The sequence below is a fragment of the Molothrus aeneus genome, chromosome Z (assembly GCF_037042795.1).
Source record: "Molothrus aeneus isolate 106 chromosome Z, BPBGC_Maene_1.0, whole genome shotgun sequence".
NCBI classification, from domain to species: Eukaryota; Metazoa; Chordata; class Aves; order Passeriformes; family Icteridae; genus Molothrus; species Molothrus aeneus.
Window position 1 is genome coordinate 2,032,414 of NC_089680.1, and position 25,759 is coordinate 2,058,172.

The window sequence follows — 25,759 nt, forward strand, 5'->3', positions numbered from 1 at the left end:
GCTTAGGGTGGCTCCCCCCCCACACCTTTAAAGGTGTTTGTTTATATGTGTGTACTGGCACATGCAGGTGGGTATACTGTGATTTTTTTTAAACTATGTATATTCGCTATAAATTAAGAAAAACAAACAATATCATGGCAATAAAACCCAAAAGAGAAAACAAAACAAACACATACAAAGAGAAAAGCAAACCTCGCTTTTAGCAGAATCCAAAATAACATCAAGATTGCAAAATCAGATTTATTTTTCTTTTTAATTTTTTCTTTTTTTTAAGTTTATGATTTATTCGGATCAGGCTCTGCCATATTCCCATTCTCTGGAAAGACTGGTGTAAAATTGTTATTGAAAGTCACTGGAAACTCCAGCGTGGCATCGGCATTTTGATAGCCCGTGTATGAATTAAAGGGCTGCTGAGGAAGCACTTGGCTATCAGGCATCTGCACGAAAGCCCCTGACTGGGTGGTAGGGGGGATTCTTTGGCCAACTAGTTGGATTTTAGGTTCCCTGGGCTCCAGTTGCTGCTTGCTTTCTTCGTCCGTGTCAAGGTGGGTTAGCTTTTCTATCCACATGCGGAATTTCTCCTCTGTCTGCCTCTGCATCTCGGCAAAGCAGTTCATGGCCTCTTCCAGGACATTGCCTATGCAGTTCCTATCCCACACGGTGCCCCTGTCAAGCAATCCTGGAATTTCCCTGGTCGCTCCTCCAGATCCCCCAGCACGACTGAAGCCAGCTTTAAAGACATTGAGGCCATTTGATAAGACATCATTAAGTAAGAACATAATATTGTTCATTAAGGCATGTTAACTGAGGAAAACAACTTTTCTAATTCTGCCCCTTGGATACGACAACAGGAGAGGAATTAGCATATATTAACCAACAGTATTACTCTTATAATAAAATTTTACACCCACTGAGGTTATAATAGAAATTTTGGCATCATTCTCAGTCTCAGACAATTCTGTCACAAAGGTCTCTTTTTTATCAATTACTCCAGTTCCCTTGCAATTTGTTTTGAATTCAAATGAAGGTGTCAAAAACATTATACAGTAACATGTTTAGTTCTATTAAGCTGCAATCCAAAATGCTATTTTTTAACAGACAAACCTGAATAATTATGTGCACTTTGCTTTCACATTTGGACCCTTTTATAAATGGGCTGTTAAACACAGGTGGAATTGGCCCAAAGCTCTTGGCCTGATTTTGGGAAGCACAGAGAATGAGGAGAACACAGGACACAAAACACAAGAACACGGGGGGTTATGTGAGTGCTATGCTGACACAGGAGGGGAGAGCATCCTCTGCCAGGAGTGATGGACACAGCTCCATCACAGCACAACCTGCACACCACGGAGCCCTGACCAGCCTCACACCAGCCAGGACCCTGCCCTGAGCCACCATTCCTACAGCCAGTCCCAGGCAAGGCAGAAAACAGGGAATGGTTGGAAGGAAACTGTTCTGCTTCCAGCTATCCATCAAAAGGACGGTGGAAGTGACTGGCTTTGGGACTATCAGGAAGAACTGCAACAGCCAGAAGAGAAGGCCAATCCTCATGGCCTTATTCTACAGATCAATAACAAAAGGCAGTGGAAATTATATTTTAAAGTCTAGAGTTCACTCAGGAATCATCTAGGAAGCAATAAACCCCAAAGAAAATGAGGCTATGTACCCGCTTGAGGAATAATAAACAGTATGTGCCTGCCATCCAAACACACAAATGTCACCTAAGGTAATACCAAAACAAGACAAGCATCACATTAAACTCCACAAAGGTACAGAAGATGGTAATTTAATATCTAAATGTGAAACTTGTGGCACTCTCTAGCCTAAGAATAATACAAAATACCCTAAGAATGAGAGAAATCATTGCTTGACCTAAGTAAATATTTACTAATAAAAACCTAAGGCACTAAATCTTTATTGGGATTTCACTGAGTACACAAAATTACAGTATCACTTAAATACCACATTCTTTTTAGGAACTGTTTAAATGAGGTATACACAGATCCTACAGGAACAGATAAACAAAGCCCTGGATTATTCCCCCATTTCTGAAGAGTAGTTTTTAAGTCTTTCTTGCCCATCTGTTTACCCATCAGACATGCTGGAAATTCAGCATTCAGGTCCTCTGCTAAAAATATTTACTTTATACTAATTTACATCCCTCCAACTGCATTTTAACCAAAACGAATTAAGTAAAATGGTACTTTTTTTTTCCAAAACATGGCTCCTTTTGTATGTTCAATAACTTTTTTCCTCCCTAAAAGAAGTATTTCTTCTGTTCATTTACCTCTAATACTGAACATCCAATATGATTCTGTGTATTTGTCTTTAGCCCAGATCTTAACTTAAATTCAAGGAACTAACTTATAATCTTTCTGATTTCCATAGACATACAAGTAAGTAATGTTAATTTTTAATTGCAATTTAAATAAAAACTATTGATGTTGATAAGTGAGACAATCTTTTCAAGTTTTTGAAATTAAGAATGAACTAGAATGGTCAAAGTTGACAAAACTGTTTTGTAAACTGAATAAAGTATGTATTGAAATATATATAGCCCTGCAATACAAATTTTAAAAGGCATCATAAAGTACGATGGAGTATCTCAAATTTACAGCAGCAGCAAAACAATGTTTTAAATGCTTCCTGTACAGTTACTACAACAAGTTGTATTCAATCTTTTCTTTAAAAAAAATCCCCAAGCCTAAAAATGCATTTTTACATATTAAAAATGCCAGTATTTATTTAATTGGTCCCTCTTCTGCCTATAAACTTTAAACTATAGTTTTCTAATTATGCTAAGTTTAAAGGAGAAGAAATTTAAGGTCACTAAGGGGTGAGAATCAAAGATTCCTCTCTCATTTTCAAGACGACACCTCCTGCAAAACAGCACCCAAGAAATGTCCCAATGTTGTCATTTTATGGGATCTCTTAAGTACAATCTAGGTAATAACCAAATCCAAAGTAATTTAATTTAGTAAGTCTGGCAACTTAACAATGTAAGATATGCTTCATCTTCATTCTAACTAGCAATGGTTGGTTCCTCTGTGTTATTCTGCTGCAGACACTTCCAAATTAGTATCTTACAGCAAATCATTCTTAACAGACTAATTATCTTTCCTATCTATTAACTATAATTGTCATTCTGAATTCATCCTTTGCAGATGCTTTATCCAAGATCTATGCACAGCTCTTAGGAGGAAGGAGCCTGTGCCCATCTCTTTGGGTTTAATGCATATTTAAAAAGACTTGTCTTTTTTTTTTTTTAACAAAGTGAGATGTGGCTTTTTCAACATTAAGACTCAAACTTTTTGACAGATTTTTGTGATAGCCTAAAATATAAGTCATCCCCATTTCAATCCAGATTTTTCTGAGTTGTAGAAACCACAATGGTAGTAAAATGCAAAATATTTTTGTATATTATTTGAATTTTTAAAAATCCCTTGCTTCTTCCAAAAAAGAAGTGTTTACATAGCAATAAATATTGATTCCCAGACTTGTTCTCATGCCAATTTCATTCAGAGTTAATATGCAACATCACATGGAAATTGTTTAAAGGAAAAACTTCCTACTACAGCAGGAAGCCTAGCAGAATCTATTTCAGGACTCCTATGCCATGTTTATGTGGTGTTGAAGAATGGCAAAATTTTAGATGCCAACAGAGAGGCTCAGTCATGAAAAGGTAAAAAGTTGCTCCTCATCTGCAATAATCCAAAAATCACAGCATTCCCTGAAACAAAGAGCCAAAGATTATGACTGCTTACGCCAGTGAAAAGGCTCTCAGGAGCATCCCTGAAGTTTAGACTGAACCTGTATTTTCAGGTGTAAATTAACACCACAGGATGCAGTCAGAATTCCGTAACTTGCACTGTGCTGAGCTCCTGTGCAGCACACAGTACTTGTATTGAAATATCACCAGTAAAATCTCAACTCTTCAGTCTTCCTTGAGGAGAAAAACAAGCCTGGCACTAATTTAATCCACAGTACCTTTAAGCTCAGCAGAGAGACCTGACTGTCTATTGAACAGCTGCTCTGTTTGTAACTTAATGGCGTCATCATCATCATCATGTATTTCACTGAACATTTTCTTTACCTTACAAATTTAGCCAAACCTATTTCAGAGCCAGTGATGTGGATGATTTTAAAAAAAGCTTTATTTAAACTATTGCACTATTTAAACTGAATAGTTCTAGTGACACAACATGAAAGGTTACTGTATTCTCAAATGTGGCAACTTAATTTTTCAGACCACACACAAGCAAACTGCCTGCTGTTAACACTACCTGTGTTGACAGCTTAAGAGTCTGTGTAATTTCTGTAATGAGGGCCAAATTACATGTCACTAAATTTTTTTAAAGCATCTCTGTTGGCAAAGCTGCTTTTCGGGCAACAGAAGGCTAAAAATGAAAACTATATGAAAATAAGTGATTAAGTAAGTAACCAAGACTGCAGCTGAATGTCCAGACACAGACTAAGGGGAACACAAGCTGCCTGTAAAAAACTCTTCTGCATCAATGTGTAGAGATAACTCTTTTAAAAGTAAAGGCAAAAGTTTCCATTCCTATGTCCTGACACTGAAGTCAAACCGTTCAACTCTCCAGAACACTGGCAGACTGAAATTCTAATAACGCTTTTTGACACCCTGCATTGTTTTCTATCTACACTCAATTCACTCCCTCAATTCTGAGGCTATTCACAGAGTTTTGCTAAGTGCCCTAAAATGGCTTTCTAGCCAGAGAAAGGAGCTGAGTCCTTTGCCAGCTCCAGGCAGAGGGATGGCAGATGGCCTGGGAAGCCACCGCAGCGACGGAGCGCTGGGAGTCCGACCGGACTCGCAGCTCCACCGCAGCTCTGACAACCACAGCGTCTCCCTCACCCAAGAGCAGCACAGGATGCGTTTTTTGGACAAACCACATCCTTATCTCTACAGAGGGTATTTTTCCCTCGCACTTGGGAGGCGTTTCCCACAAAGCAAAGCCATTTCTATTTAAAGGAAAACCGCAATGTGGCAGGTACACGTTGCACCCCCATTGCTCCAAGGGGCAGCTCAAACCTCTTAATGTTTTAAACAGAACTCAGCACCGAGCAGATGCTGTGAAATCAGAATAAATGTTACTGTCCCTCCCTCAGGATGGTTTGGCCACTCTTGCACTGCAGGTAAAGCTGGGCCTTGGTGTAACCATCACTAATAGTCAAGCTCTTCATGTGATGGGACCCTTCCACCAAAAGCATCTCATGTGTGGTCAGGACTGGGAGTCAAATAGAGAGGCACCCAGGGATACACAAAATATCCTGGAATGGGCCCATCAGGTCCCCACAATGGCCCTCAGAAACCTGAAAATACCATGTGGTGCCATTCTGGGTCACAAGGTACTTTTATGACTTAAAAAAAGAATGTGACCTGAGGGATTTATTCTGTGTGTTTTGGGGTTTTTTGAGAGGTGGGGAACAACCTGTCCCAAAAATCAGTGAAATAGTTATTCTTCAACAGGCTTTAAATTAGGATTGAATTGCCCAAAGTGTAAATATTATAAATAAAAAAGCAAAAACTCTGAAAAATACACTACTAACTACTAAATTGGTAAAAATAATTTTAGATTTCTATTAAAAGCTTACTACACAATAATTATAGGAGGATATTATGCCTTTTCTAGACATTCTAATAATAAACATTTACTTCCTTTGTACAACCTGCTTCCTAGCAGGTGTGGGAAAAATGCCAGTTTTCATGGTGACAACATCATCCACCATAATCAACACAGTTAAGTCAGTTATTTGTAAAATCTGCTGCAGTATTTTAAATAATTCATCTAGAAAGCATTAGTTCAGCAACTCAATATTGCAGTTTTCCTTTAAATGTTCTTGCCCTATGTAAGATGTTATTTTTCTCAAAAAGAAAAAACTTCTAGCACAACAGGCAAAAAGGCATGTAACCCAGTAAAAATTGGCAAGCAAAAAAAGTTTATTTTTATGTATTTTTATTTTTATGGATTTTTGATTGCCATATGATGATGGTTCTATGGTATAATATGCTGCAAGAATAATTCACACAAAATCCTGTCCACAGCACTTGGACTAATAAAATAACAAAGACTCGGCAGACAAAAACCTTGAAGAATTCAACTTTCTTTTGCTAATAAAATGACACTAATAAAATGACAAGAAGGCCCCTATAATTTGCTGCCTTCCATCTTAACACAGATGTGTCAGAAAGTTTAAGGTGTAGAAATTATTGATCCTAACGACATAGGAAAATGGTAACAACTTTGTCTAAAATATTGAAAATTTAGATGTGAATATAGCTTGGGCACCTGTGTAATCATATCTGTATCCTAAAATAGGTGACCAGCTGCAATCTGAAAGAACTTAGAATAAGGCTAAGCAGGTTTGTCATGCACTGACATGTTGAGCTGAAAGCACAGAATAAGTGCAATAATGGCCAGGGCCTTACTGTTACACAGGCAAGAGGTGTGCCGTGCCATTTCTAACACAGCTGCCAAGCTGTGGGCTTTTTATATTACAGCAAAGCTGGCCACTTATCTTAAGAATAAGATTATCATCATCTAAGGGGATTTGACAGCACTGACATGAGTTCATATAGGCTTACAAAGATCTGAAAAATCCAGAATTCAAAGGTAGTCCTTCCTCCCATTTACCATATCTACGCTTTGCTGGTGTGCAAAAGTGCACAGGAACCTCACAGAAGAGATTTTTTTAAATTTGCCCACGTCTTGTTATTACACTGCAGTCTTCAAATTTACACAGAGCTGCAGTTCTCCTGGGTTTTTCTCAAGTGTCACTCATCTAACTTAGCATGACAGCTGAGAAACGATGTCAGGCGCGTTACAGTTCAGTTTAAAAAACATCCTCTACCTGGTATCTCTGCAGTGATTGTCTTGCTGCTCCCTGAAACCTCCTCGTCGTCTGACGAGCTCGTGCTGGAGTCACAGGTCAGGTCACTGTCGCTGGTACTGCTGTCCTGCAGCAGGTTGTACTTCTTGCGAGCAGCCGCCTCCCGCTTCTGCCTCAGCAGCCGGATCCTCTCCTTGTGCTTTTGGCTCCGGTGACCCTTCACCTTGGGAACTCGGCCATTCTGCTTATCGCTAGACTGTCGGTTTTTCTTGGCAGCCATTGTTGAAGTCTCACTTTCGGATCTGGATCTCCTGGATTTCCTCCCGACCGCAGCTCCGGACACCGCAGAAGGGTCTCCCTCCGTGGCGGCTTCAGCTTGGCAGGGCTCGTTCTCCTCTGCGGAAGACAACGTGTCTGAGTCGGCCAAATGCCCGCTGGAGGAAGGGGAAAGCATGCAGTGGTTAGAAGAGTCACTCTCATAAACTCGGCCACCCGCTGGCTTGTCGCTCTCTGTAGATGCCAGCTGAGACTCCGAGGAGTCCCGCCTCAGCTCCATCAGCAAGCAAGGCATGGAAGAGAGCACTGCAGAGTCTGCTGCAGTGGGCACGCTGTCCTTCTGAGGTTGTGTCTCCAGTTCTATAGGCCTGTCTTCATCAGGAGCAGTCTCTTGCTTTTCAGAAGTCTTTGGTGGAATTTCTGAATCAACAAGTTCTTCTGCTTTTCCTACTGCCTCCATCTTCATTGCAGAGCAAGGTCCTTCCAGTCTCAAAGCATTGAGCACGTTGTCTAGGAGGCTGGGTGAGCTAGACGTGGTCTCCAGCAATGCAGCAGCCTGCACAGGAACAGAACAGTAGGAAAGAATTAGACAAGTAGCTCAGCCTGCTCTCCACAGTGTTACCTTAAACAACTCACTGCTTTTGGTTGCAGACAGAATGGGTTTACAGAGCCCCAGAGTGGTTCAGGTTGGAAGGGACCTTTAACCTCACCCAGTCCCACCCCCCGCCATGGGCAGGGACACCTTCCACTGTCCCAGGCTGCTCCAAGCCCCATCCAGCCTGGCCTTGGACACTGCCAGGGATCCAGGGGCAGCCACAGCTGCTCTGGGCACCCTGGGCCAGGGCCTGCCCACCCTCCCAGCCAGCAATTCCTAATTGCCAAGAGCCCAAAATCTGTGCCTGCCCTCTGGCAGTGGGAGCCATTGCCTGGGTGCTGTCCCTGCAGGCCTTGTCCCCAGTCCCTGGGCAGCTCTGCTGGAGCCCCTGGAGGCCCTGGCAGGGGCTCTGAGGTGTCCCTGGAGCTTCTCTTGTGCAGCTCAACAGCCCCAGCTGTGCCACGCTGGCTCTACAGAAGAGCATCTTACTGCTCAGCATCATGTTGGCTTTCTTAATTTACCTTTTCCTAGTGAACTCATCCTGTTACACCAAATTATTCTTTCATTTACACACTCATGAAAAATGGTACTGGAGTCACACTGAATGAGGCTGCCAGCAGAACCATTCTGCGTGGGAACCTTATATATCAAAGACTTATTAAATAAAGAAGTGCTACTGAATTGTCAGAGGCACAGCTACAGGCTCTGGCTCCAGAGGTGTCACACAGATTGCTCTCACCAGAGCACCACCATGCTGGTGAGTCACACAAAGATGTTTTAGGAATATCTACTACACCATTCAGGAAGTCCTTGATTGTCTCCCATGCAAGCCCTGTTTATATGAGAACCTCAAGGCTGATTTAGTTTCTCTCAAATCTGCCAGGAAAGAAGTATTAAATACTAGGGGCTGCAAGCAAAAAACATTATCTATCCACACCAGTATCCTACATTTTACTTCAAGTTATAATTTAATAAATTGCATTGCTTCAGTGCAAATAAAAAGACCAAGCTATTTATCTGATTGATAACTTGTACATTATCTACCCAAAACTACCTGAAGCAACTTCAAAGAAATCTTCTTGGAGAGATCAATAGTTACCATTCTGTCTTCATTATTCACACTTTGCCTTTCACCTGAATTTTCTCTTGGAATACAACACAGAATAAAGATCCTTCAAATACCACATTCACTTACAGATGAATGGCATGGAACAAATCCTTTACAGCTTCAGAAGTACAGTAAATTATAAATTTATGGCACTTCAAAAAACAAAGTGTAGGCAAGAAAACGCAGCAGTGAGATCTTATCTGAAAAACTACATTTCTGCAGAGGTGGCCAACCAGCACTTGAGCACCCTGAGGAAGCACGGATGGTTCAGAGAGATTTTTCTGTACCCTGAGAATCCTTCTTTGTTTTCTGATCCATCCCAAGCTGCCTGCAAGCATGTTAGTGTATACATACATGTATGTAATACATAATATAAGGGTACTTCCCTGCTTCTAAAGGCGCTGTGCCAAGCTCAGCACTGTCCTGTGTGCCCTAACCCACTCTGAAACTTCATTTTTAGAGAATACTAAAATAGAGTTCATGCTTCCTTCAGGCTAATGAATTAATTGCTGTATGGTGCAAGGAAATGACGAAAACACTCATGGGAGTGAAACACCAGCTAAGGAAAGAAGGATTGGTTAATATCAGACATCACAAGAAAGATGGAGATGGGCAAGACCAAACCTGCTACATATGAGGAAAAAAACCCACAAACCCGAAATCCTGAACAATAAACTCAGCATATCCCTTCCAAAAAACAGACTAAAATGTTTTTTAAACTAAATATGTTCCTGATATACATGTTCCTCCTTTCCACAATATTTTTAGTCTAAAAATATTTAGACCAAAAATATTGTGGAAAAGATACTTTCTGCATACTTTCGCTGAGTAACCCTCTCTTGAAAGCAGCTTCAAAGAAGACTTTCTGGAGACAGTAATTTCATGTAAGCAGTAAACATCATGTAGGAACAATTTATTTCCAAGGCTACTGCAGAGCAGCAACAACCCTAAAAGATGAATACACACATTCTGAGACATAAATGCATGTCAGTAAAATCAATATTTCTATGTAATTCACTCACAAACATGTACTATCAAATAATTCTCCTATTATACAGGTAAGTAAAACACAGATTTGATGATGGAATAAGTGGAATTTGTTTTGTACCTGCTAGTGCAGCTCCCAGCTTTCCTCTGGCCATGAACTTTAAATTGAAAAATATCTTCTCTGAGAGTTTTGAAATGTACACACAGGGAAAATATTGGTTGCTCAGACACAAACCAAAGGAGTATTAGCTTGGCCAAATGAAAACATACTTAAACATTCATACTAATAACTGCAGAAAAATTTCTGCACTGTTCAACCTTTTAGCCTGGGGAGCACAAAGAACAGCTTGACATGAAGCTAAAGGGCAGCCAAAGTCAGCTGTAGACTTTTTTCCACAAATGTCCTATTTGGAAACATAATTTACCTCACAGCTCCCAAAGGGGCTATAGCAACACCGGCACTTGCCTTTCCATCTCTCTGGTCTATCAGCCAGAAAAAAATATGTTTCATCTGCACACTGCCACCTTGCCAACAGCTCCATTAAAATTATTTTATTGGAGTTTTTTAATATTAAGTGGGATGTTTAACTACTCCAACCACACTGGTTTGATCCCTCACACAGTGACTTTCAGTGAGTTGGCAGTAGAGGAGGGAATAGTAATTTCATGATACTGATGTGTTTCTGTGTATATAGAAAAACCCCACATGTTCTGGTAAGGTTTGTACTCTACAGGTCCATTGAACTGGCTCTTTAGACATCATCAATTCCTTTATTAATATATATATATATATACCAGAGCTTTGCCTTTCTCTCAGTGGGAAAAAAATAACCGTACCATGACTCAAACAGACTTTGCTTCACAGAAGAATACAGTCCGTTTGGCAAAAAATATCTATGCCAAGGAAATCCTTGTCTCAAAGAAAGAAAAAAATGTCTGTATTTAGCTCCCTCTGAAAAATGTACAGAACAGCAAGAAGAGACTTTATTGAAAAACTCCCACTCCTTTCTTGCCATTCACCTTTCTAGTAACAGTACTAGAAGAGGGAATCTCAAGGTGGTGCAAGCAAAAGACCATTTTTCTACTGAAATGAGAACACAGCACTGAAAATAAGTTGTGATGCTTACAGACACAGATGGATACTTAATTAGATGTTGATCAGACATGGCATTCTCCTTTTATTGGTGAACAGATATTGCAACAAAAATTTTAAAAGGCAATTTTGTAAAAACTTCTGTGCTTAATTTTTCCAACAGAAAATGTTATTTTCCAAGTCACACAGACAACACCAGTGTGAGGAAGCCATTAAATTATCCTGGGAAATATTTTCAAATCATGGACTCATTTGTAAAGGCACACAATTTGTACACTAGGGAATCTGCACTTCAGGGAAGAAATCCAGAAGGATTTTGAAGGTCAGATTTGCAGAGACAGCCCAGCCTCTCTGGGTTTTGTCCCCATTCTTTCCCCACCTAACTGTGACTGCACCACCATATTCCCTCCTGTGCACAGAACTGGCCCACTCTTCTGCGTGTAGATTCCTTTCAATAAGCCAGCAGAAGTCAAAATGAGAAAGCAAGTGACATTTTCTGCCAGAGCTTGCAGGAAGGAGGGAAGGGAGAGCAAGCACAAATCATCCCTGTTAAAAAAAAACAGATCTGATTTAAAGCTGCTTGCTGTTTTGTATCATCACACCTTGAACTCACAGGTTCTGCCTAGAGACAGCAGAAGGTCCTGAGCATTCCTTCACGGTGCCCTTTGCTCTGGGAAGAGATTTTTGTAAATTTAAAAAAAAAAATTAAGAGCAAAAAGCCTCAGAGGTGATAGTAGCTTCCTAAAGAACAATTTTCATGTAATATGTACTACAGCACAAAGACTTATATTAAAGACAGCAGGTTTCCAGAGCAGAGTTTCAGGCATCAGATTATAAAAGTAAATAATTTAACAGAGTGTTAGAGCAGCAGATAAGCTGTGTGTCTCTGGAGAGGGACCCAGAACAAAGAAATCCCCAGGGAATTACAGAATTTAGGCACCTGCCCCTCACCCATCTTGCCTGCACCTCTCAGTTCACTGCTGATTTTTGGGGCTTTACAGCACCTTATTGGGTCCTTCTCCATGTCCAGGCAGGCCACCCAACCCATGTGGAACTGCAGCTGCTGCTGGTGGCTGTTGCCTGCTGATCTCTGGTTTGAGCTCCTGGTGCCTCTGCTCCGTGGCAGAGCACAGGGAACTACAAAAGCCCTCACCTAGGTAAGCAGTCCTCAGCAGCAATTAAAATATCCATTTGTTAGCCATGTCCTTCCCACAACACAGATAAAACAGAGCTCTGTATCAGCTATTAGGAAGATTAGCTGAATTACACAGCTTAAGGCTGAAGCGTTCATCAAATCCAGCTACTCAGGCCAAGCAATCAACATAGTAAATCATGTGTCATATATTAACAGCTAGAATGTTACTCATTCTATTTACAACTTACTTACTTCAGCTGAACAAGGAGTACCTCTCAAACAGCCTGTAATACTTAATAAACCCCATGACACCCTAACCTTAATTGGACATTGTCATTTTAGGTGTTATTGAGCTGACTAATGATAAAGAATGCCTACCTTGTATGCAGCAAACCAGCTCTTCTTTTTCTGAACCTATGGACAGGACAGATTCTTGTTTTGCAGGTACTAGTGTTATCACAGCAGCTTGCTGGAAAACTCATTTTAGCTTATTACTGACACATTTCCTCTTAATCACAGTCCAACAGACCACTTCTTTTCCCTTTCTAACCTTCTTATGCCAATTCTAGCAATTGTTGTAAGGAAAAAGAATTATCTAGCAGAACACTGCCTTTTAATGCCCTTTTAGTTAGTGCTGAAAGAAAACAATTTGAACAACCCACCTCCTCTCACCACTTACCATTCAACTGGAAGATACAGGTTTTTTTTAATGAGAAACTGTACTTATATTATTGAAGCAAATAACATCTTGTACATTCTTTAGGCTTTTGTGACTACATAAATGAAAAGTTAAAGCTGTATATAAGTTATTTGTTCAGAGTACAGAGTTAACTAGAGATCCTTCCAAATTCTTCCAACCTCACAGCTTCAGTGCCACAGATGTCAGTTATTTTCATCTAAATATGAATGTTTTGATATTTATAAGGAACTAAACGCTATAATGGCTCATTTCTAAACAATTATTTCCATCTCCACTGGGTTACATTATCTCACATTTACCCAACAGAGATGGAATAAATCAGAGGTGTGAGAGAGGTAACGACAAGCGCATAAAACAGAGGCTAATAAAATTATGTAAAACAGCTGACTATTTTTAAAAATGTAAACACACAGACAAGCTCATTAAGAACTCTGACTCGAACACTTGATAGACTGTGTGTCTGAGGAGGGTGGGCTGGGAAAGGAGAGAAGCTGCAAACAGCCCAGATACGGAAGAGTTGACTGTAATGCATGTATGCTTCAGAATACAGGATAAATTGTTGGCAAAAAGCAAAGTTAGGCCCTCTTCTGACAGAAGGATGTGTAACTCTGAAGATGTGAAGTGCTAATGAACCTGTCCACTTCTGAAGCTTCACCAAAACCCTCTGCCACTGTAGGGGTCTCAATCATGTTTTCTTTCTTCTCAAATCACCTTCCTTCCCATCAAAAATGAACAGTTAATCCAGTGAACTCACCATAGACATTTTAGTACAAAAAACACATAGAGATATCAGAGAATTACAGAATGGTTTGGGTTGGAAGGGACCTGAAAAGATGATCCAGTTCCAATCCCCTGCCAAGGGCAAGGACACCATCCACTGGATCAGGCTGTTCCAAGCCCCATCCACCCTTCCCTTGGACACTTCCTGGGACAGAGCATCCTGTGCCAGGGCCTTGCCACCCTCACAGCCAAGAATTTCTTCCTAATACCTCATCTAAACCTACTCGCTGTCAGTTTAAAGCCATTACCTTGCACCAGAGAGCAGAATGCTTGATTAACTAAAAATGAGTAAATTCAAAAAATCAGACATCTATCAGGAAAGACCGATCTGCACCCAGACAAATGTATAAATACCAACACTTTCTGGCTTCCCTCCCGAAGATACCACACATTCCTTTTCATCTTCTTTTAAGTCTTACACAAACCAGCGCACTTAAAACAACAGAAGTGAGACCAGCACTCAGTCAATTTAAGTCAAGACAGTTGACTCAGCTCTGTGTGGATGTGTGTGCACGATGCTCCACGGCAGATTTTTCATAACACCGAGCCGCCCCCACAGGGATACTGTGTAATTTATATAGCGTTCCTTTGAAAATGCTGCCCTAAAGCTGACTCACTGGCATGCGATTCTACCTAAGGCACATTTCTGGGAGTGGAGCTGGATCTTTATCAGATGATTCACAAATCAGGCCTGGTAGCAACCCCAAAGAATAGGACCCTTCGGAACAGGCAGGGTACGAGAATTGCAGTACAAAGCAAAAGAAGAAAGGATTAAACTAATTCTGTGTTTCAACTGGTTTTGCATAAATAAATGAAGGTTAAAAACAGGCTGCTCCTACTCAGTGCTCAACAGGCTGCATATACAAATTACCAAGGCCTGAATACAAATTACAAGTGTATGTGTTAATACAAAGCTTTGCGGAGCATCCTTTGCCATCTTGAAAGGCAACATTTTTTTATCCTACATAAGAAGTAAGACTGCACATTTAAATACAGGTTTTTGCATTGTAATGCTTTATGCACATATTCTGCCTCCTTCAAAGGACACGCAAGTACCAGCTAAGGTTTATTTCACAACTCCGCACACAGGCTTCCATAAACATTCACCAGCTGCACTTGGAACCCCACAATAAAAAAATCACAGTCCTTGCACACAGATAAAAGCACGAAGGGTTGGCTCCACTTAGCCTTCTAAGAATCTCCTTTCTTCCTCATAATGAAACCATTTTTCTCAAGGGCACAGCAATTTAAAGTCTACAAAGCTCTCTACGCTAAAAATTAGAGTGGGCATATCTTTATTACTACCTGGTTCTAAAACTTTAAATGACCCACTTTCACATTTTTTCTTTCAGTAAAACAAGTGGCAGAAATCAACACAACAAAAGTTCCCTTTTCCCTCTGGTATACATCAGTTTGCAGGAGATCACCCTAAAGAGGATCATCACAGGGATGGACCACCTTTTTCTAAGATACCGAGTTGAACAGGTTTTCCCACTTTACCTATCCATTTCTGTTTCTTGAATGAAAGGGGCTCTGTGCTTCCCCACTACATACAAACAGATGTCCTAAAGAAACGCTGGTCTGTTGTTCTACCACGATAAATGTAATGCTCACGTAAAAGCCACATTTTGAATTGCCTGAACACCACGTAACAAATTAATCCTAATTTTCAGAGCAGAAGTTAGGAACATTTGAAAGTAATCAACATTGTGTCATTTGCCAACAGCTCCAACTGGTAGATCAGGACAACTGCAATGTAACTTCAAAGTAGTAAATACATCTCAGCAGTGCCATATTCAGAGAATCGTAAAGGTAAGAAAATACCTCTAAAATCATCAAGTCCAACCTTCAACTCAGCACCACCACCATGTTCACCACTAAACCATGTCCTCAAGTTCACCACTAAACCATGTCCTCAAGTGCCACATTCCACAGCAATTTTCCAGCATCTCCACATCTCCCCAAAAGCTCATTGCACTGAACTAGACTTGCTGTGGGTTTAGGACAGCCCTTTAACAAAGACAACTTATGAGATACTAAGAAACTCTACAGTTTGTAAATATTTTATGGTCAGATGTTTTTGCACATCTTTGCCATGGTAAACAAACAAAACCAACTCTCAGGTATTTTAAAGTTTCAAAGGCTTTAATTCAACACCAATGACAGTTTTTGCCATAAGGTATAGGGCAGTAAGATTCCCATTTTATGGTCTGACCATCAGGTGACACATCCAAATTCTACAGAAAGGCTGAAAAGGAGCTGCAAGCCCCACAAGCCCTGATCTCAAACAAGTTTCTTATCCACATAGCTACTCACGGTATTCACTTGCTTCTTTAATTTCTGAGCTAGCAGTATCAAATCTAAATACTGCAATAGAGATTTACAGGAGGTATACCACAGAAAAATAAATGGTATCAGTACATTAAAGCAAAGTCATGTGGCATTCAAATGATGAAATTTAACAGCTGGTGGGATGCTCTTGACACCAAGAGGTGCCAGTTGATTTCAGCATCCACCAGCCTGCTAACAATCACAGCGCAGTCTTTACATGTCCAAAGTGCTCCTAAAAGAACAAAGGATTCACATCCCAGGTCTCAGTACGAAGCAAACACAGGTTGGCTCTACAAATGAACAAAAACTACTTTGGGCATTTAAAAAAGAAGAATGGACTGGGTCAAAAGCTAGTCACGTGTGTGATAACCAAAAATGCCTCTAGCATGGGCTTTATTATCTTTCTACAGTATTTACTTCCAGTTGGCAGAGGAGAAGAAATTTGAGCTCTACTTCAAGAGAGCAGACAGACCAGAATGCAGACCAGAATGCAGTTTCTTTCCCACAAGACACAAAAGACTTTGCATGTATTTGACTGCAGAAATTAAATAACAGTATGTAAGAAGATACCAAGTTACCAGCTACATAAAAAGAAAAAGAAAATTAAAAGGTAGTTTTCAGCAGAACCCTGCAAGCAAGTACTGTCAAGATTAAAAAAAAAAAAATTAAAAAAACAAACATTAATCGCCTCTTTCCCTCCCCTTCCCCAAAAAACTGCAAACCAAACAATCCTTAAAACGCATCTTTTACCCTAAAACGACTTCTTACATTATTATTCCTGTTTAGGAAAAAGTGGCTCAGCTGGCAGAACTACTGGTTAGCAACAGGAGACAAACTATATAAACAGCTTTCCCAGTAAAAGGGGAGATGGAAGAACAAAACCAAAAGAGCATGGAGCCTGGATTATCAATTCAACCTCTTTCCATTAATTCAATACAGCCTTATTGCTGCTGGAGCTTGGAGAGCTCCATTCAGACAAACAATGATATCCACTGCAGGTGTTAAACAGTAAAAAAAATATTTTGATCTTGTAAAACAAACAAGGGAAATCAGGTGTCTGTTATCAAACTCACTTTAGGTTGAGGTGAGGTTTATAAGTAATTATTGAGAGCTTATGAATCCTGGCAAGATATTCAATTAACTTCCTTAGCTCAGTTTTATTCAACAATTCCTCGATTTTCTTTATTACAGTGAGTGGATCCAAAGTCTGTATTTTGCATGTAAGATGACTTGCTGACAACAGTAAGTGGAACCATGAAAAATAGAACTTCACCATGCAGGCTTTCAAACCACAATACTCAAAGAAATACGTGGGTTTTTTGTAACTCCTCACAGATTCTGCACAGTGCTACCAAAAGGTGTTACCTCCTCTGGATGAACCTTAGTTATTGGCAACAGAAATTGCACTTACGGGCTCACAGGCACTACTATCCAAAAGACCATTCTTTCCTACAAGGGCAACTTCATTTCCAAAAAACTTCTCACCAAACACGACGAGGACCCCACAAGAATTTCATCCAACTTCCTTCATTAGGAGGCAGCCTTTAAATCACTGCATTTCCAACCACAAATAGACAGAATTAGTGGACAACTTTCCTGATCCATTCTTTACCAAGATTTTTTCCCGAAATTGCCAGATTACTTAGAAATGTCTTTCTGGCAAGACCTGGCATTCCAAGAGAGCACGAACCAGGAGAGTGAGCTGAGGAGCCAGGAGAATTACCAGCTGATGAGAAATCCAAAGTACAAGAGAAGGGCACTGGTGCAGCCCCACCTTGCTATCAGGACAACCTGATTTTTTTTTTTTTCTTCAAGTGTTTGAGCACCAGCCTCACACTGGAACCACCAAAATTAAATAGTCCCAGTGAAAAACAAATTACTGAAATTGTTTCATCATGCAGACAACTGATATTATAAAGTCTGGCTCTTAGTTATTCCCAGCTCTGTTACTGTGAGTCACTTGGCCTCTACCCATGTTGGATGAATGGAACTGAAATCTGCCTTCTCTAAAATAAGTTGTGAAATGATAACCATCAAGCATCATGAAACAAGACACTAGAGCAAAGAGGTAGCAAGAGGAACAATCAAAGTCTGGGTCTCCCTGCTCATTTTCAGGAAATTTTGAAGCATCACACAGAAGAGTGTCTTGCAGGACACTGCAGAATCCTCACTATAATGTCAAATCCATGATCCACACACACTGAAACAAGAAGGTGTGCTTGAAGGAGTCTTCAAAAACTTGCATTTATTTAAAAAGTGACCGCCTGTTCCACTTATGACTCAAAAGTTGTCAGATTGAGTATTAACAGCTTTCAAGCTGTTTTCTTGGAGACCAAATATCACAAGGCACGGTAAGGCTGAAGCCTGTACACTATTCTGCTACTTAGATCATTTATAAGTATTGGAGAGACAGACTGTGTGGTCAAATTGATACAAAACCCCTGAACACCTTCTTAAATAATGAGGTGAATCATTCTGAACGTAAAGCTGACACACCTCAGGACCTCCTGGAGCAGTCAGTAATGCATCTGACACAGAGTCACTGCAACACCTGCGCTGCTGAGCTGCATCTCATTTCCAGCCCTGCGTGAGTGACCCGTGTGTGCCCAGCTGCAGGAGCCAGTCACATCCAGGAGAAACTGCTACAGGCTGCATTCACGCTGATCAGACACCGGGAGAGGCAGCACTACCGGGTGGGAATGGGCAAGCACAGATTAAATTTGAATCCTTAAACAGTAAAACAGAGTAAGTGATGAGGTATCAGTCACAGCTTAGCTCAGAGACAGACTGCGTCCATCAGAGGAGGCAACAGCACAGGCTAATGTTTAGACCATATGCACATTTTGATTTACAGTCCCTTTCATCCAGTTCTCTTTTTGCTCAAAATTGCACATTTGTGGACATTGTGTTCTAAAGCTCGGGTAGCAGACTCAGAACTGCAATATGCATTAAAAACCTGGAACAAAGATGTGACAGAAAGTACTATTTCTGTGATTTGTGTTGTCCAAGTTCCCTGCAATTAACATCTGCTGCCACAGATTCCAGTATCATAAGTTTGGCTGTTCCTGAGTTAGAGTGATAAAGGCTGAACTCCCATTCATGCACTGAACATTTATTTTGGTTCTGGAAAACCAAAAGTTGTTTCCTTTCCACATAAGGTCATCCAGAGCAGCAACACACACTGTACCACACTTTATCTCAGAGCTCTTTCCCAGCACTATGCCTATCCCCCTCTCCCAGTGCTGCTTCATTTTCAGCTCCCATCACCACCAATAATGTTCAAGCCAGCAAAAATATTCAAGTTCTAGTAATTCTTTTCCAGAGTACAAGTTACATGCTGGCAATTATGATATTTAAATCTTTTACTTTGATCTAGTAAATGTGTTATTAAATCTGCTGCTCAGTTTCTGTCAATGCTTGCAGTTTTCTAAGCCATTCTGCCAACTGCAGATAAAAACACAGAAGCTGAGATTGACCACAGACCCAATTCTGTCAAAAAAGTACCATGAACAAAACAAGTTTGAAGTGTTATACACAAGTACGTGTAGGTTGCTTGAAACAATTCAGTCATTTGAAAAACTTTCCAAAGCTTTCATATCGCTAGATAATTGGTGGTATTTTGGTCAGAGGTAACCAGGGAGTTGGATAACTCAGCGTGCAGCCCCTTCCCCGTGTGGTGCATGCAGACCCCCCATCTCATCAACAGATGTTTCAGTGAGATGTTGATGTACAGGCAGGTCAAAGATGGCACATACATCCTTGGTGGTGCAGGGAGTTGATTTGATAATATACAAGGGAAAGGGAAGAAAGTGAACAGGATCCAGGCAAAGAATCCTGCATTTTAAAGGTAAATATACAGCGAGGAGAAGGAGGTCAGGACAGCCAAGGCAATTATTTCTTGTTGCTCTCATTGAGTTACACCAACTTATCTCCCTAATGTTTGATGTTCAAAGCCCCTCACGATAATCCATATTTACTCTTTGTTCACTCAACCTTAACTTACGCGATTAATCCCACCCCCTCCACAGTGCCCATTTGTCAAAGGCACCCAAACATCCTTCCTACCTCCTTCTTTATCAGCTAGAGCAGGGCAACATTTTCTGTGTGCTGTGGCTGTTCTCAACTGCCTTGTGGGTGGCTTCAGGTTCCTTCCCGTTTCCCCTCCCTCCACAGCACCCGCTCCTGGTTTGTGCTCTGTGATTCCCTCCAAGCAGGCAGAGCTGCGCTGCCACACACCTCACACGTCTGGATGTGCAGGGCTGCAGCCCTTCCTCCTGCCTGCACCTCTTCGCCACGCCAACCAGCAACTGGGCTGGGGAGCAAAGAGAAAATAGCTGACACAGTGTAATTAAAAAATTCGAGTGTTTCAAAATGAGTCAGAACTGTTGCCCTCATGTAGTCGAGCAGAAACACCAGCTGCCCAGACTCACACACTGCCTTCCATCACCTGCTGCCTCCCTGCCCTTGGTTCCCCAGACAGAGCACCAGTGTCCCTGGAAAGCCAGAACCACAGAAAACTGCTTTTATTGGCTTTCAGTAGCCACATAACCACCCCCTTTGGAGCTTGTCTGGACAGCACCAGCCTCCTCTAGATCACTGGAGGTGAGAAATACTCAGAAAATTACTCTTAAGAACAACTGCTGCTGGACAGATGAGCTCCCCACACTTCCTCTCACTGCCTTCCTACCGTGTATCTATTTATATTTATCTATCTATACATATGTGTATATATATTGGGGGGATGTCTGGGTTTAGCAAACGCATGGCGAGCACCTCACTGCTCCCCTGGGCGTTTGCTACAGACCTGTTTGCTCCACAGGGGCCAGGTTTCCCTCCTCCAGGGCAGCAGGGAAAGCTGTGCTGCCCTGGCAGCCTGGCTCCCAGCACTGGAACCACAGGAGCAGCAAGTGCAGGTGGCACTGGGGCAGGAGAGCCGCACGCTGGGGAGCTCAAAGGAGCACCACGCTCAGTTTCCACCTCAAGGTCAAACACTATGTTTTTAATAGATTTAAGCAACTTAGCATGCTTTAAGAGAAACATTTTAAATGTAGCATTTGTTTCCTGTTCCAAGGGGAGAGGCATTACTGTTTGTACTTAAATTTTTAGCTTGAAGAGTGGAAATAGTACAGCCCTTCAAGCTGTAAGTGAAATTATTATTTGATGCTTGGCAAGTACCAGAGAAGATCTAAAACCTAATAAAATCCCTGGGAGGGGGAATGAAAATAAATTTTACATTTTTAAAGGGATGCTCAAGAGTTCAAAGATTTACTTACTCATTCACTTTTAAAAGCTAGAATTACTTGTCAGGGGAAAAAAAAATGTCAAACAGGACTGACTTCTGCCATCTCGACACACAAGTTTTTTTTTCAGCTTTTGAAGTGCTGTTAGGTACTTTGTGCTGGTTTAAAGTGCACAACTAGTTACAACCACGACCTTGCTTAACTAAGTTATTACAGTTATAGATTCACCAAGGGATCCACAAACTTTGAGGCAAGCTGCCTTGTTACACGGCTAACAAACTAAGACATAAATACACTTCGATGCTACTTAAAAAAGGTGGAAGCAATGTAAACCTAAAAATAAATTTTAATTTTTTTAAAAACCGGGCAAACAAAACCAAAACAACAAGTCTTTCAGAAAGTGGCCTTTGTCGTTCAATAACCTCCAGGCAAATAAAGTTACAGTACTGGAACTACGGAAATTGTTAAAATATTACAAGTCCGCTCAGCCCACCTTGTTTCGCTTTTAAAAAGGAACCAGTAGCACAGTTAAGTTTTATATTCCCCTCGGATGGCTGTGCGGCTCGGAGCCACATCTGCAACCCATTAGATGTCAGGAGCCCAAGGGGAACCCGGGCTGGATACGCAACGAGCGACTCGAGCGTCCTTCCCATAGAAAACACATTTTCCCACCAGAGGAACACACCATCCAAGGTAAACGAAGACGCAAGGAAACCCCTGGAGAAGCACAGAAAGGACCCCTTGGAGAAACAAGGGCTACTCTCCAACTCTCCAACAGCTCGCACGACTTCAAAAGTCGTTGCAGGAAGAGCAAAAAAGAAAAAAAAAAAAAAAAAAAAGAGGCACGTTACAAAAGTCCCGGGAAAGACAAAGCGGCCCCCGAGCTGCTCCAGGGATCTGTGGGGAGTTTCGCCCCCGCGGGGTCAGGGCACAGGAGGGCGGAGGGGCCGGGGCTGGAGCAGCAGCAGCAGCGGCGGCGGCAGCGAGACCACCCTGAGGGGCGCAGCCCCCGCCCGCGCCCGGGGCGGCCGGGCCGGTACCGCCCCTCCCCGCGGCCCCCCGCCCGCACGGCAGCGCGCTCACCTGTGCGAGGCTGGGCCCCTCGCGGCCTGCCCGGCGGGGGCAGCGGCCGGGGCATGGGCAGCGGCCGGAGGAGCCGGAGCCGCGGGAGCAGCCGGAGCGGCCGCCGGGAAGCGCCGGGAATGTCACCGCGGCCGCCGCGCCGTCACTTCCGCCCGCCGCGCCGCGAGCGCCCGCGCGGGCCGCCCGCGCCCCGCAGCGACCCCGCGCGGCCGGAGAGGGAACGGCGGGAGCGGCCGGAGAGGGCGCGTGTGCGGCTGAGCGCGTCTGTGTGTCTGTCTCTGTGTGTGTGTGTGTGTGTGTGTGTGTGTGTCTGTGTGTCTGTGTGTCTGTGTGTGTGTCTGTGTGTCTGTGTGTCTGTCTGTCTGTCTGTGTGTGTGTGTGTGTGTGTGTCCTTCTATGTGTGTGTGTATGTGTGTGTGTGTGTCCGTGTGTCTGTGTGTGTGTCTGTGTGTGTGTGTGTGTGTGTGTGTGTGTCCTTCTATGTGTGTGTGTATGTGTGTGTGTGTGTCCGTGTGTGTGTCCGTGTGTCTGTGTGTGTGTGTGTGTGTGTGTGTGTCCGTGTGTCTGTGTGTGTGTCCTTCTGTGTGTGTCTGTGTGTGTGTGTGTGTGTGTGTGTCTGTCCATGTGTCTGTGTGTGTGTCCGTATGTCTGTGTGTGTGTGTGTGTGTGTGTGTGTGTGTGTCCGTGTGTCTGTCTGTGTGTGTGTCCGTGTGTCCGTCTGTGTGTCTGTGTGTGTGTCTGTGTGTCTGTCCGTGTGTCTGTCCGTGTGTCTGTGTGTGTGTGTCTGTGTGTCTGTGTGTGTGTGTGTGTGTGTGTCCATGTGTCTGTCTCTGTGTGTGTCTGTCTGTGTCTGTGTGTGTGTGTGTGTCCGTGTGTCTGTCTGTGTGCGTGTCCGTGTGTCCGTCTGTGTGTCTGTGTGTCTGTGTGTCTGTGTGTCTGTCCGTGTGTCTGTGTGTGTGTGTGTCTGTGTGTCTGTGTGTGTGTGTGTGTGTGTGTCCATGTGTCTGTCTCTGTGTGTGTCTGTCTGTGTCTGTGTGTGTGTGTGTGTCCGTGTGTCTGTCTGTGTGCGTGTCCGTGTGTCCGTCTGTGTGTCTGTGTGTCTGTGTGTCTGTGTGTCTGTGTGTCTGTCCGTGTGTCTGTGTGTGTGTGTGTCTGTGTGTCTGTGTGTCTGTGTGTGTGTCTGTCTGTGTGTGTGTCTGTCTGTGTGTGTCCGTGTGTCTGTCTGTGTGTGTGTGTGTCTGTGTGTCCGTGTGTCTGTGTGTCTGTGTCCCTGCGTCATTGTGTCAGTGTGTGTCCGTGTGTCACTGTGTCCGTGTATCTGTGTGTCTGTCTGTGTGTCATTGTATGTCTGTGTGCCTGTGTGTCCCTGTGTGTCCCTGTGTGTCTGTGTGTGTGTGTGTGTGTGTCTGTGTGTCCGTGTGTCCGTGTCCCTGTGTGCCTGTGTCTCTGTGTGCCTGTGTCACTGTGACTCTGTGTCCCTGTATCCCTGTCCCCATGTCCCCGTCCCCATGTCCCTGTGTCCCCATGCCCCTGCTGCCATGTCCGTGTCCATGTCCCTCTGTCCCTGTGTCCCTGTGTGTCTGTGTCCCTGTGTCTCTATGTCCCTGTATCCCTGTCCCCATGTCCCCATCCCCATGTGCCTGTATCCCTCTGTCCCCATGTGCCTGTGTCCCTGTGTCCCTCTGTCCCTGTCCCTGTGTTCCTGTCCCTGTGTCCCTGTGTCTCTCTGTCCCTGTATGCTGTCCCCATGTCCCCATCCCTGTGTCCCTGTGTGCCTGATCCCCTTGCTACCATGTCTCTATGTCCCTGTCTCTCTCTCTGTGTCCATGTGTGTCCGTGTCCCTGTCCCTGTCATTGTGTCCCTGTCATGGTGCCACTCTCACTGTGTCACTGTGCCCCTGTTTGCCCGTGTCCCCGTGTCACTGGGCCACTATCACCATCCCTGGTCACTGGGTCACTGTCACTGTGTGCCTGTGTCCCTGCCCCTGTGTCAGTGTCCCTGTGTCCCTGTGTCCCTGTCCCGGTGTCCCTGTCCCTGTGTCCCTGGTCACTGTCCCTGTGTCCCTGTGTCCCTGTCCCTGTGTTAGTGTCCCTGTGTCCCTGTCCACCTGTGTCCCTGAGTCCCTGGTCACTGTCCCTATATCCCTGTGTCAGTGTCCTTGTGTCCCTGTCCCTGTGTCCCTGTGCCCCTGTGTCCCTGAGTCCCTAATCACTGTCCCTGTGTCCCTGTGTCAACCAGCCCTGTGTCACTGCCCCTGTCCCTGTCACTCTGTCCCTGTCCCTGTGTCCCTGTCCCTATCGCTGTCCCTTATCACTGTCCCTGTCACACACATCCCCCAGCACCCCTCACACACTCCGAGCACGTTCTCCCTTCCACACCGATCCTGGCGATCCTGCACTCCCTGAGACCGCAGAATCCCGGGACCTTTGGGTTTGGGAGGCACCTCTGGAGACCCGAGCCCCGGGGGCTGCATGGGGGGGAAGCGTGCGGTGCAATCAGAGCGACATTGTAATGCCCTCTTTAAACACGGTAATGCACATTTTAATCATTGTAACGCACATTTTAATCACTGTAATGCACATTTTAACATTGTAATGCCCTCGTTAAAAACCGTCCAGGTGTTTCTGCACCCCGCCGGCTGTCCTGCACAGCTGCAGGTGTTTCCTGAGACTCGGAAAGGTGGAAGGAAATAATTTCAGCACAGTCTGAGTCCTGATCAGGGCTAGGAGCACCGGGGAAATTCAGGATTTAAGCATTCACCGTAGAGCTGCTCGTGGCAGGACTCAGTGCCAGGGCTGGAAATGTGTGGGAAATCCACCTGCACTACCACCCAAATCGTGGGCATGGACTTGGGAAAAACAGGCATCATGCCACCCCAGAAGCATTTATCATACCAGGAGAGATGGAGAGATGCAGCTGGAAGCAGAACCGTGCATTCAGGCTTCCACAATTATTTTTTAAACCGGTACTTTGAGAGGTACTTCTCACCAATATGTAAAAAAAAATTGTCTTGTCAAGGAAGGTGAGTGAATCATTTGTGGTGTCAGCACCAAGGAAAGCACTAAGGGGTGAATAACACCCAGAACCTGCATTTCCAGGAGGGAAAAAAACATCCAGAACCTGCATTTCCAGGGGGGAATAATATCCAGAACCTGCATTTCCAGAGGGATTTAACATTCAGAACCTGTATTTCCATGGGGAAATGACATCCAGAACCTGCATTTTCATGGGGAATAACATCCAGGGCCTGCATTTCCATGGGGGAAAGTATCCAGAACCTACATTTACAGAAGGGGGAGTAATATCCGGAACCTGTATTTCCAGGGGGGAAACATCCAGAACCTGCATTTCTGGGGAGGGGGACAAAACATCCAGAACCTGCATTTCCAAGGAGGAAGGGAGAAATAACATCCAGAACCTGTGTTTCCATGGGGAAATTACATCCAGAACCTGCATTTCCGAGGGGGGAATAACATCCAGAACCTGCATTTCCAAGGGGGGAATAATATCCAGAACCTGCATCTCAGGGGGGAATAACATCCAGAACCTGCATTCCCAAGGGGGAAATAACATCCAGA

The 25,759-nt window shown here is 43.4% G+C and overlaps 1 protein-coding gene across 1 annotated transcript in view; it reads right to left on the reverse strand.

Moving 5' to 3' along the window:
* The window catches only part of ARK2N (arkadia (RNF111) N-terminal like PKA signaling regulator 2N), a 44,068-nt gene extending 21,786 nt beyond the window's left edge, over positions 1-22,282 (reverse strand). Inside the window, exons 1-2 of the mRNA XM_066569621.1 lie at positions 22,181-22,282; positions 6,874-7,684 (exon numbers count right to left, since the gene is read on the reverse strand). Of these exons, the coding sequence (XP_066425718.1) occupies positions 6,874-7,594 (721 nt within the window). The 5' untranslated portion in view covers positions 7,595-7,684; positions 22,181-22,282. The remainder of the gene's footprint in view (positions 1-6,873; positions 7,685-22,180) is intronic.
* Positions 22,283-25,759: the final 3,477 nt, after the last annotated feature.